This window comes from Heptranchias perlo, chromosome 14 (genome assembly GCF_035084215.1).
Source record: "Heptranchias perlo isolate sHepPer1 chromosome 14, sHepPer1.hap1, whole genome shotgun sequence".
Taxonomy (NCBI): domain Eukaryota; kingdom Metazoa; phylum Chordata; class Chondrichthyes; order Hexanchiformes; family Hexanchidae; genus Heptranchias; species Heptranchias perlo.
Genome location: NC_090338.1, coordinates 4089353 through 4101646, shown reverse-complemented (window position 1 = coordinate 4101646; position 12294 = coordinate 4089353). Strand labels below are relative to the sequence as shown.

At 43.7% G+C, this 12294-nt stretch overlaps 1 protein-coding gene across 1 annotated transcript in view; it reads right to left on the bottom strand.

Moving 5' to 3' along the window:
- Positions 1-11535, bottom strand: part of mgat4b (alpha-1,3-mannosyl-glycoprotein 4-beta-N-acetylglucosaminyltransferase B) — a 301140-nt gene extending 289605 nt beyond the window's left edge. Inside the window, exon 1 of the mRNA XM_067995968.1 lies at positions 11279-11535. Coding sequence (XP_067852069.1) covers positions 11279-11369 — 91 coding nt within the window. The 5' untranslated portion in view covers positions 11370-11535. The remainder of the gene's footprint in view (positions 1-11278) is intronic.
- Positions 11536-12294: the final 759 nt, after the last annotated feature.

Here is a 12294-nt window from a genome sequence, read left to right as displayed (position 1 = left end):
GAAATGAGACCTTTTATAATCGTGCCATGTCATTTACTCTCATGTTGCATATTGCTGATCGTTTGGTCAACTATTTTTATGTTTACATTGCAAACATCCTGTTACACAATCGTATGTGAATGGATTTGACACCAGGTTAAGGGAGGTCTTATTTAGTACTCTTTGTATAGCAAAATGTAGGGGTCCCAAATGAAACCTTTGCATGCAGTCCCTCACAAGGCAAACACTGTCCCTACTGGTTGGGCCAAACAGCCCATTTCCGTGTTGCAATGTCGATGGACTGCTACATAACTAGGCAGCCGCTAAACTGGAGCCAGTACAAAAGAAAAAAAATCAAAAAGGCTAATGGAATATTAGCCTTTATAACTAGAGGGCTAGAATATAAAGGGGTAGGAAGTTTTGCTCTAGCTATACAAAGCCCTGGTTAAACCACATCCGCAGTACTGTGTACAGTTCTAGACACCGCACCTTAGAAAGGATATACTGGCCTTGGAAGGAGTGCAGCCCAAATTCACCAGAATTTAACCTTTGGAGCCCTGGTGATATTATGAGGAGAGATTACATAAACTGGACTTGCATTCCCTGGAATATAGAAGGTTAAGGGGTGATATGATTGAGGATTTTGAAAGGAACTGATAGGGCAGATAGAAACTTTTTCTGCTGTTGGGAGAGTGTAGGACAAGGGGACATAACCTTAAAATCAGAGCCAGGCCATTCAGGAGAGAAATTAGGAAACACTTCTTCACACAAAAGGATGGTAGAAGTGTGGAACTCACTCCCACAAAAAGCATTAGATGCCAGTTCAATTAATAATTTTAAATCCGAGATCACTAGACTTTTGCTAGCCAAGGGTATTAAGAGATATGGAGCCAAGACGGGTGGGATGGAGTTAGGATACAGATCAGCCGTGATCTCATTGAATGGCGGAACACTCCTATTCCTATACCATTTCTACTACTAACCTTTTCCCATAAAGTGCTTGCACTACACTCGAGTTCAGCACTGCGATGACATCGCCAATCAGCTGTAGCAATGCAATAAAATCAATCATAAGTTCTACAAATAAGATGACAAAACCAGACCAGAGACAAAAGCACCTACTATATCAGCTCCGGTGCCTGTTGGCTGCTGCTTTCCAACAGCAGGCTGCTTCAGAAACTAATCCTGTCTGAATATAGCTGTGTTTTACAGGCTACAGAGAATACCTATCTCTTTGCTCCTGGCCCTGGTACAATTCAAAGCCATAGAGATCAGTTGACTTGATGAAGACTGCCTGCTGCGTGCCAGAAACCACCCTCTCGAAAACATCAAAAGAAAAGTGGCTCCGGCTGTCAGCCCTCTGCAGAATTATGGCTGGAGCGGCACCAGGAGACTTGCTGATGCTTAAGCCAGGCTTCATGTGTTCCTGGCACAAACAAAAAGAGCTCCAGCAGCTGCGGCAATCCAAGAATACCGCACAGTCAGCGGTGAGTTTCTCGCACCACTCATCCCACAAAACTCTGTCCAAACAAACATTATACATTTCAATTTTTTTTTTAATGAATAAAGTGTTAATTAAAATTAATTCATCAAACACTCTTTGATCACTTCTGGAAATAGAAGACACGGTTGTGAGGGGGAAAAAAAAAGGGGCGTAGATTTTCAACTTGTCGCCCAGACATTGAATGTCAGCTACGCCTTATAGAAACTGCCCAATTTTCATCAACATTGAAATCAATAGAATTGCAAATCTTGCAGTTTTTAATAACGGGTGGGCATTTCTCGGAAGGAAGCCAATCACATTCTTTACCCTATGGGTTTCTTCCCCCAACCCTCTACATACGTGCACACAGCAATATGACCACCAACTACCTCAAAAACATGGACTGGTTGCAGTGGGGACTGAAATGCGCTCGACATTAGTATACACTGTAGCTTTAAGCTACAGGGCAGGCTATACAATCCAAGAATTCCGCACAGTACATCAGCAGTGAGGTGAGCCAAAGAGAAGATTTTCAACTTGCCACCCAGGCATTTTGGATTGGCTGCGCCTTATAGAAACTACCTGATTTTTGTTAACATTGAGCACAGTAGGCGGCCATTCGGCCCATTGTGCCTGTGCCGTTTCTTTGAAAGAACTATCCAATTCGTCCCACTCCTTCTCAGTCACCCTGCAAATTTTTTTCCCTTCAAGTGTTTATCCAATTCTCTTTTGAAAGTTACTACTGAATCTGCTTCCACCGCACTTTCAGGCAGCGCATTCCAGATCATAACAACTCGCCGTGTACAAAATGTTTTCCTCATGTCGTCTCCGGCTCTTTTGCCAATCATCTTAAATAGAATTGACAGTCAGGCAGTTTCTAGAATAGGCAACCATTCCACAGAAAGAAGCTAATCACATTCTTCACCCTATAGTTTTCTTCTGAACCCTATTCATACATACACACACACACACACACACACACACACACACAGCAAAATGATCACCATCTAGCTCAAAGACCTCAACTGGTTGCAGTAGCTGATATGCGCTCGACATTAGTATATATCGTAGCTTTAAGCTGCAGGGGATGCGATACATCTCACACAATTGTAGAAATCCAACACAATAAACAGATCACAATGTCTCTCTCTCTCTCTCTCTCTCATTTGGTTCTGATTGATACAATGCTTAGCAGCCTATCTCTAGATAGGATATCCCACATCGTTCACCTGAGGAAGGAGGTAGCCTCCGAAAGCTTGTGAATTTAAAATAAAATTGCTGGACTATAACTTGGTGTTGTAAAATTGTTTACAATTGTCAACCCCAGTCCATCACCGGCATCTCCACATCTAGATAGGGTGCATTACTGGGTGAGATGGATTTACAAAATATATTTATCAGTGGGTGAGGTATTACTTGTTATTAAAAGAACCAAGATGGTTTTAGAAACCAATAATAAAAGATGTCATTGTACTTTTTTGATGCTGATATAATGTTCATGTTTCAATTTGTGAAATACCCACCTGGCTGCAAGTCTATCAAAGACTATCTTAACCCATATCTTTTCAAATCAATGCATAGATAGATGTGGCAGCAATGGGTATTGTAAGGCAGCACAATGACACAATGCACTAAAGCACCAAGACTTTGTACAGAAGGGATTTGGTTTTCCACCTACAAGTCAGCAGGCGGGAGAGGGAAGAGGATGACGTCTGGGGGGAAAAGGGGGGGGGGGGGGGGGGGGGGGGAGGGGGGGGAGGGGGGAGAGAGGGGAGAAAAAAAAAAGAGAAAGAGGGCGAGGGGAAGACACGCCACATGATTATTTTAACTGGTATAAATAAAAGTAACCATGAGGTTGCCAGTTTGTCATTAATAACCCAACTGGATCACAAATGCCCCTTTAGAGAAGGAAATCTGCCGTCCTTACCCGGTCTGGGCCTCTGTGACACCAGTCCCCACACCAACGTGGTTGACTGCCCTCAAGTGGCCTAGCAAGTCGTTCAGTTGTATCAAACCACTACTCAAGGGCAAACAGCGATGGGCTGTAAATGCCAGCCTTGCCACTGATTCCCACATCCTAGGATTTTTTAAAAAATTGAGGGTTCCATCTGCTTGTTCAGGTCGATAAAAAGGATGCCATGGTACTATCCAAACAGCAGAGAGTTCTCCCAGTGTCCTGACCAAATTCTCTCAAATATCACCTTCAAAAACAGATTAACTGGTCATCCATCTCACTGCTGATTTTGATTGCACAATGACTGCCACGTAACAGCCACCGAAACAGCTTTGAGATGTCAAGTGTAATTTAGATGCAAACCTGTGTTTCTTTAGGTCAGCATTGTCCAATACATTAGCCGCGAGCCACATGTGGCTAATTGGTAATCTAGATGCGGCTAATTGCATTTTTCATGAGTAATAGTCATCATCGTTGGGCACGTGATCGCAATACTCATTCGCATGGTGTGCGAGTGTGAACTTGAACCTTTCTGTGTGTTTGTTGGTAAAATGGCACGAGGAAAAGCAGAGAGCGTGTTTTTTGATTGTTGCAAGTGCTTTATTTCCCTGGTTACTGAATGGTAGTCAATGTTTGTTAACTAAATATACATGCGTAAACTATATTTACCTGTGAAGAGAGTGCATGCATAGCGTTTTCTATTATAATTAGTGTGTGTGGCTAAAACATATAGGAACATAGGAACAGGAGTAGGCCATTCAGCCCCTTGTGCCTGCTCCACCATTTGATAAGATCATGGCTGATCTGTGATCTAACTCCATATACCTGCCTTTGGCCCATATCCCTTAGGCTGCCAAAAAGCTATCTATCTCACATTTAAATTTAGCAATTGAGCGAGTATCAATTGCCGTTTGCGGAAGAGAGTTCCAAACTTCTACCACCCTTTGTGTGTAGAAATATTTTCTAATCTCACTCCTGAAAGGTCTGGCTCTAATTTTTAGACTGTGCCCCCTACTCCTAGAATCCCCAACCAGCGGAAATAGAGTGGATAGAGAGAAACTATCTGTTCCGCTTAATATCTTAGAAACTTCGATCAGATCACCCCTTAACCTAATAAGCTCCAGAGAATACAACCCCAATTTGTGCAATCTCTTCTCGTAACTTAACCCTTGAAGTCCGGCTATCATTCTAGTAAACCTACGCTGCACTCCCTCCAAGGCCAATATGTCCTTCCGAAGGTGCGGTGCCCAGAACTGCTCACAGTACTCCAGGTGCGGTCTAACCAGGGTTTTGTATAGCTGCAGCATAACTTCTGCCCCCTTGTACTCTAGTCCTCTAGATATAAAGGCCAGCATTCCATTAGCCTTACTGATTATTTTCTGCACCTGTTCATGACACTTCAATGATCTATGTACCTGAACCCCGAAGTCCCTTTGGACATCCACTGTTTTTAAACTTTTTACCATTTAGAAAGTACCCTGTTCTATCCTTTTTTGATCCAAAGTGGATGACCTCACATTTGTCTACATTGAATTCCATCTGCTACAATTTTGCCCATTCACCTAATCTATCAATATCCCTTTGTAATTTTATGTTTTCATCTACACTGCTTACAAAACAGCATCACCGTAACAACACCTGTGGCTGGTGAGTGATTTCTATTGGATGACACTACTTTAGAGGCACTAGATTTAGCATCGATGCCCCTAGGGTAGGAAGACAAAACAGTCACCCAAATATCCAATAATCAGGCAAGAAGAGGATTGGGGGTTGTTCTGCCCTCCAGAGAGATCACTTATAACAAGATCCTTGTGGTGAGAAATATGTGGGTATTCAGACCCCTGATTATTAAGTGCGCTCATAGAATCAGGAGGAGGTCATTCAGCCCGTGTCAACCCCATTTACCCACCTTAGCTCCAAATCCCTTGATACCACCCAACAAAAATCAATTGATCAGTCTTGAAGGGGGAGGGTGAACAGCCAGAGGTCGTGGTCCATATCGGTACCAACGACATCGATAAAAAAAGGGATGAGGGTCCTGCAAGCAGAATATAGGCAGTTAGGAAATAAATTAAAAAGCAGGACCTCTAAGAAAGTAATCTCAGGATTACTCCCAGTGCCACGTGCTAGCGAAAGCAGAAATAGGAGAATAGACAAGATGAATGCGTGGCTTGAGAGATGGTGTAGGAGGGAGGGGTTTAAATTCCTGAGGCATTGGGACAGATTCTGGGAAAGGCAGGACCTGTACAAGCTGGACGGGTTGGACCCAAGCAGAACCGGAACCAAAGGGCAGGTACAGATAGGACAAATTCAGACCAGGAAACGGGAAGTAGAAAAGCAGTTAGTGACATAGTTAGCGACTCAGAAAGGCAAAAGAAGCAAAGGTTAAATAGTGTTTAGCACAGGAATTTGACGGGGTTAAAGGATATATACTTCAATGCAAGGAGTATTACAAACAAAGCAGATGAGCTAAGGGCACAGACAGACACATGGCAGCATGATATCATTGCTATAACGGAAACCTGGCTTAAAGAGGGGGGATAATTGGCAGCTCAATATCCCTGGATAGAGAGCTTTTAGGCAGGAGAGAGTGGGTGATAAAAAAGGAGGGGGTGGGTAGCATTATTGGTTAAAGAATCAATTACAGTTGTGAGAAGGGATGATATGCTAAATGGATCAATTGAGGCCATATGGGTTGAGCAAAGAAATAAAAGAAAGGGGCAGTCACACTACTGGGGGTGTATTATAGACCCCCAAATAGCAAAAGGGAGATAGAAGAACAAATATGTAGGCAAATTTCTGAGTGCAAAAATAAGAGGGCAATAATAGTTAGGGTAGTTGAAGTCCCCTACATCAACTGGGATTCAAACAGTGTGAGGGGCACAGAGGGCGCAAAATTCTTGATCAGTGTCCAGGAGAACTTTTTTAAGCCAGTACGTGACAAGCCCAACAAGAGGGGATGTAATTCTAGATTTAGTCCTGGGAAATGAAGATAGGCAAGTGTGTGAAGTGACAGTGGGTGACCATATTGGGGATAGTGACCACAATTCAGTTAGTTTTAACATTATTATGGAAAAGGACAGAGTTAAATCAGGAGTAAACGTTTTAAATTGGGGGAAGGCAAATTTTACAGAACTAAGGTGATTTGGCAGAAGTGGACTGGACACAACTATTTGAGGAGAAATCAGTGGCAAGCCAGTTTTATCAGTACATTAAGAACAAGAGGATAGCTAAGGAAAAGGTGGGCCCTATCGGGGATGATAAGGGTAACTTGTGTGTGGAAGCAGAGGATGTGGGTAGGGTTTTAAATTAATATTTTGTCTCCGTATTCACAAAGGAAAGGGATGATCCGGACGTAGTAGTTAAAGAGGAGAGGTGTGAAATATTGGATAAGGTAAACATAACGAGAGAGGAAGTACTAGAGGGACTGGAATCCTTGAAAGTTGATAAGTCACCAGGGCCGGATGGATTGTTTCCTAGGCTATTGAAGGAAGCCAGGGAGGAAATAGTGGATGCTCTGAGGATCATTTTCCAATCCTCACTAGATACAGGGCAGGTACCGGAGGGCTGGAAGACTGCAAACGTAGTACCATTGTTTAAAAAGGGTACGAGGGAAAGGCTGAACAATTATAGGCCGGTCAGTCTTACCTCGATGGTGAGCAAACTATTAGAATCAATACTGAGAGATAGGATAAACTGTCGCTTGGAAAGGCATGGTTTAATCAGGGATAGTCAGCATGGATTTGTTCAGGGAAGGTCATACCGTACAAATCTGATTGAATTCTTTGAGGAAGTGACAAGGAGGATTGATGAGGGTAGTGCAGTGGATGTTGTCTACATGGATTTTAGTAAGGCATTTGACAAGGTCCCACATGGCAGACTGGTCAGAAAGGTAAAAGCCCATGGGATACAGGGAAATGTGGTGAATTGGATCCAAAATTGGCTCAGTAACAGGCAACAAAGGGTAAAAGTCGATGGATGTCTTTGCGAATGGAAATTCATTTCCAGTGGTGTGCCACAGGGCTCAGTGTTGGGTCCCTTGCTGTTTGTGGTATATATTAATGATTTGGACTTGAATGTAGGGAGCATGATTGCAAATTTGCAGACGACACAAAAATTGGCCGTGTAGTTGATAGTGAAGAGGATAGCTGTAGACTCCAAGAAGATATCAATAGGTTGGTGGAGTGGGCGGAAAAGTAGCAAATGGAGTTCAACCTGGAGGAGAAGTGTGAGGTAATGCACTCAGGGTGGGCAAACAGTAAAAGGGAATACGCAGTAAAGGGGAATATATTGAGAGGGGTAGAGGAAGTGAGAGATCTTGGAGTGCCTGTGCACAGGTCCCTGAAGGTGGCATTACAGGTAGATAAGGTTGTGAAGAAGGCATACGGAATGCTCTCCGTTATTAGCCGAGGTATAGAATACAAAATCAGGGATGTAATGATGGAACGGTATAAAACGCTGGTAAGGCCACAGCTGGAGTATTGTGCGCAGTTCTGGTCATCACATTACACGAAGGACGTAATTGCTCTGGAGAGAGTGCAGAGAAGATGCCAGGGCTTGAAAATTGCATCTACGAGGAGAGATTGGATAGGCTGGGGTTGTTTTCCTTGGAGCAGAGGAGGCTGAGGGGTGACTTGATTGAGGTGTACAAAATTATGAGGGGCCCAGATAGAGTAGACAGGAAGTAGCTGTTTCCCCTGGCGGAGAGTTCAAGAACTAGAGGACACAGATTTAAGCTGATTGGCGGAAGGATTAGAGGGGACATGAGGAACATTTTTTTAAACCCAGAGGGTGGTGGTAGAGGCAGGGACCCTGAACTCTTTTTAAAAGTACCTGGACCTGCACCTAAAGTGCTGTAAGCTGCAGGGCCACGGACCGGGTGCTGGAAGGTGGGATTAGAATGGGCACCCGGTTGTTCTTCGAGCAGGCACGGACACGATTGGCCCCCTTCTGTGCTGTATCTTTTCTATGGCTCTAATTGACCCCCAGCATCTGCAGCCTTTTTGGGGGGGGGGGGGGGGGGGGGAGGAGGGGGGGAAGAGACAGAGAAAGACAGTTCCAGATTGCCACCATTCTGTGTGTGTAAAAGTGCTTCCTGATTTCACTCCTGATCGGCTTAGCTCTAACTTTAAAGGTTATGCCCCCTTGTTCTGGATTCCCTCACCAGAGGAAATAGTTTATCTCTATCTACCCTATCAAATCCCTTTATCATGTTAAACACCTCAATTAGATCATCGCTGCATCTTCTAACTCAAGGAATACGAACAAAAAGACACGTTTATACAGCACCCTTCGCGACATCACGACATTCCAAAGTGTTCTACAGCCAATGAAGTACTTTTGAAGTGCAGTCATTGTTGTAATGTAGGAAACGTGGCAGCCAGGTTGCACACAGCAAGCTCCCAAAGCAATGTGATGATGTCCTGATAATCTGTTCTAGTGATGTTGGTGGAGGGATAAATATTAGCCAGAACACCGGGACGAACTCCCTTGCTCTTCAAAATAGTGCCATAGGATCTTTTACGTTCACAGAGTAGACGGTGTCTCGATTTAAAGTCTTATCCGAAAGACGGCACCTCCGACAGTGCAGCACTCCCTCGGTACTGGCACTGGCGTGTCGGCCTAGATTATGTGCTCAAGTCTCTGTACTGGGACTCAAACCCACAGCCTTCTGACTCCGAGATAAGAGTGCTACCCACTGAGCCACAGCAGGTTAATGCAACCACTCGCAAGGATGGGGACCAACTGAGATTTTTTTTAAATATAAAAGGATAGAGTTTGAGTGCATGAAATGAACAAGAATGGAGTTATGCATCTTAAATACAGGATTATTGTTTATCTTTTAGGCTGAAAAAAGATTCTGTAGCAATATAAAGTGACACAGTTTCGGTTTGGTTTCAAGAAATGCAGCAAGGATACAATAAAGAGGAACCACAGGATACAATTTATATCCCGGTCAGCTTATTCAATAACACCAAAGCACTGATATCCTGCCAGTCAGCCCACAACTCTTCATCTTGTATTCTATATGCCACATGCTAGGGAAATAATATTAGCATTTAATCTTAAAATCTTACGTGCAAATAATGCTGACACACTAATGGAGTACTGGCTCCAGGAACGTCATTAACAAATCGTTCTTCATCGCACTCCCTCCCCCACGCCAAGTTATCCCAGTGCAGTGGAAAAAAAATCCTAATAGAATTTTTTTGATATTAAAAAAAGTGTCAAAGTCACAGCATCCAAGAGAGACAGCTGATGGAAAAAGTACCACCCGAAACTGGGTATTAACCCATGTCATTCAGATACTGACCGACAGCTTGTGTGCATTTTGCAGCACCGTTTTTTTTTAAAAAAATACATAATTACTTAAAGTAGTAATTTACAAACTTTAGTATGTCGGGAACACCTCCAAATATTGATAAGCTCCGGGGGACGACCCCCGTCTAACCGTCGTGTCAGCAGCCGAACACTGCTGCCATTGCAGAAAACGTTTCGCATGAGTACACAGCAACAGGAATCATATGCTAGTAAAATCAACAGATACAAAAAAAAGTATATATAGAGAAGTGTTTGTACAATAGCTGAAGTCCTCTGGCTGACCCCGAGATCCGTTTGAAAGCCCATGATTTGAAGTGCCAGGACAACTTAAAGTAGAACTTCTTCCAGCGCAGATACACGCCCACTTACAACTAGATGGCTCTAGTACATTGTATAAAGCGCATCCTGATATCCAACTCTACACAAAACCACATATGACACTTTAAAAAGACCTGGGATTTCAAAAATCGTTTCTAAAGATAAAAAAAGGGGAGGGGGTGGAGAGATTAACCGATGGACCCTTGACAAAAGAATTCTAACTAATCCTTCAAAGGATAAACCCTTGAAATCTTCCTCGCCCCGTCTCCAATACAAGACTCGCAAATCTAACTACGTTTTAACAATGCCTCACGTCTAACTCAAGTACAATTAAAAATGAAGAAAGTTTCTTCAAGCACCAGCAGTGGCGTTGGATTTATCTCTGCCGATTTACAAAACTCCCATTATATGCATAAACAAATCAAGTCCAACCCAAAAGGAAATTGGGTCACAAAAAAAGGCAGCCTTACTACTTGGACTATACAGTTCCCAAGAGGATAAAACAGATGACATATGTTACTATGGTTATCGCTACAGTGTATTGACGTTTTGTAAACATTGTATATATATTTTAAAGCCTACAAAGTTAATTTTTTAATATATAAAGTCTCAGCAAAACGCAGCGCAGATAACAGGAACCTGGCGTCACAAGATAACAAAACACCGTAAGCAACTGGTTATCTCATTGCTCCAAGTAGGAAAAACACATTTTTAAAAAACTGGAGATGATAAGAAAAAGGGATGAACAAAAAAAATAACAAGGAAACACAGCTTAGTGCTGAAATATGTGACACATTTTTATTTCCTCCTAGAGAAAAAAATATTAATCCACTGTATAATAATAGAAACAGATGCAGTCAATGTTTGGAGCCTCTTGGTGAGACCCTCTTGATTTGTGCAAATTAGATCTACATCCCACGTAAGGGAGAGGGGAGGGGGGGGGGGGGGAAGAAAGGAAGGAAGGAAAAAGTCTGCAATAAAAACATTAACACCCACCACAAACAGCTGTAGGAATATCCCAGGAGGGTTTTAAAAAAAAAGGGGGGTAAAGATTGAGGAAGAAAGAGGTTGTTGGGAGGAGGGTAGAAAGGGGGGGGGGGGGGGGGAAAAGAGATGTTGATGAGTGAGGTGAGGTGAATACTGGGCCCCGGGGCGGGCGGGCGGGCGCTTGTTGACTGTTTTATTCTCCTCTCTCTCCCCCCTCCTCAGAGGGTCTCTCTCACCTTTCTGAGCGGAGAACGCCGCGTACCAAGACACTGAAACCACACCGCACAAGACCACAGCCGTCAGAACAGTCCCATTTCGAAGCCTCATTTCATCGGGCAGACATTATTCACCATCGTCGTCGTCGTCCTCTCCTCGATTTTTTTATTATTATTATTATTATTTTTTCTAGCGCGCGCCTTTCATCCTCTACACCGACCCGCTCCGCTCCGCTCCTCCAGCGCCGCCTCGCACGCACTACTTTCCTGCTGCCCGCGGACTCTTACATACGTCGTTGGGCGGAGGCTGCGCGCGTGCGTGAGGACGCAGTGTGACGCCGCGGATGGATATCTAGCCCCCCCCCCCCCCCCCCCGATTGTTGCGGGCGGGTTTTTTTTTTGTTTGGTGTGGTTCGCTCACCCGGTCGGTTCAAAATTAATTATTTATTTTAAAGGGCGCATGCGCGTCGGCCGGTGCCCGAGGCGGGTCTTGGGCCGTGTGGCGATCCGTGAAAGGGATGCTGGATTGTTTTTTTTTTATTTAAAACTAGTTGGTAAGTTTAAGGTATTTTGAAGCCGATACGGTGAATCAATATAGTTTCCGATAACGTGAGATTCTCCTCGGGAAGGGGAAAGGATGATGCTGAGCCTGGTCATTGTCCCTGGGGTTTCCATGGCAACCAAGGTGAGGCGGCGACTGGGGAGCCTTGGCGTTAGGCCAAGGGGAAAGAGTTTCACATTTTGCTGTAAAACTCTCTGACTTCTTCCCTCTTGAAAGTCATTAAATGTTTTACTTGTAGAGATATTAGAAAAAATAAGAAGTCCCATTTATGAAATGATGTGGAGATGCCGGTGATGGACTGGGGTGGACAAATGTAAGGAGTCTTACAACACCAGGTTATAGTCCAACCTGACGAAGGAGGAAAGCTCCGAAAGCTTGTGATTTCAAATAAAGCTGTTGGACTATAACCTGGTGTTTCCATGTTGTAAACTTCTATGATTCTATGAAAGTGTAATCACTGTTGTAATGTAGGAAA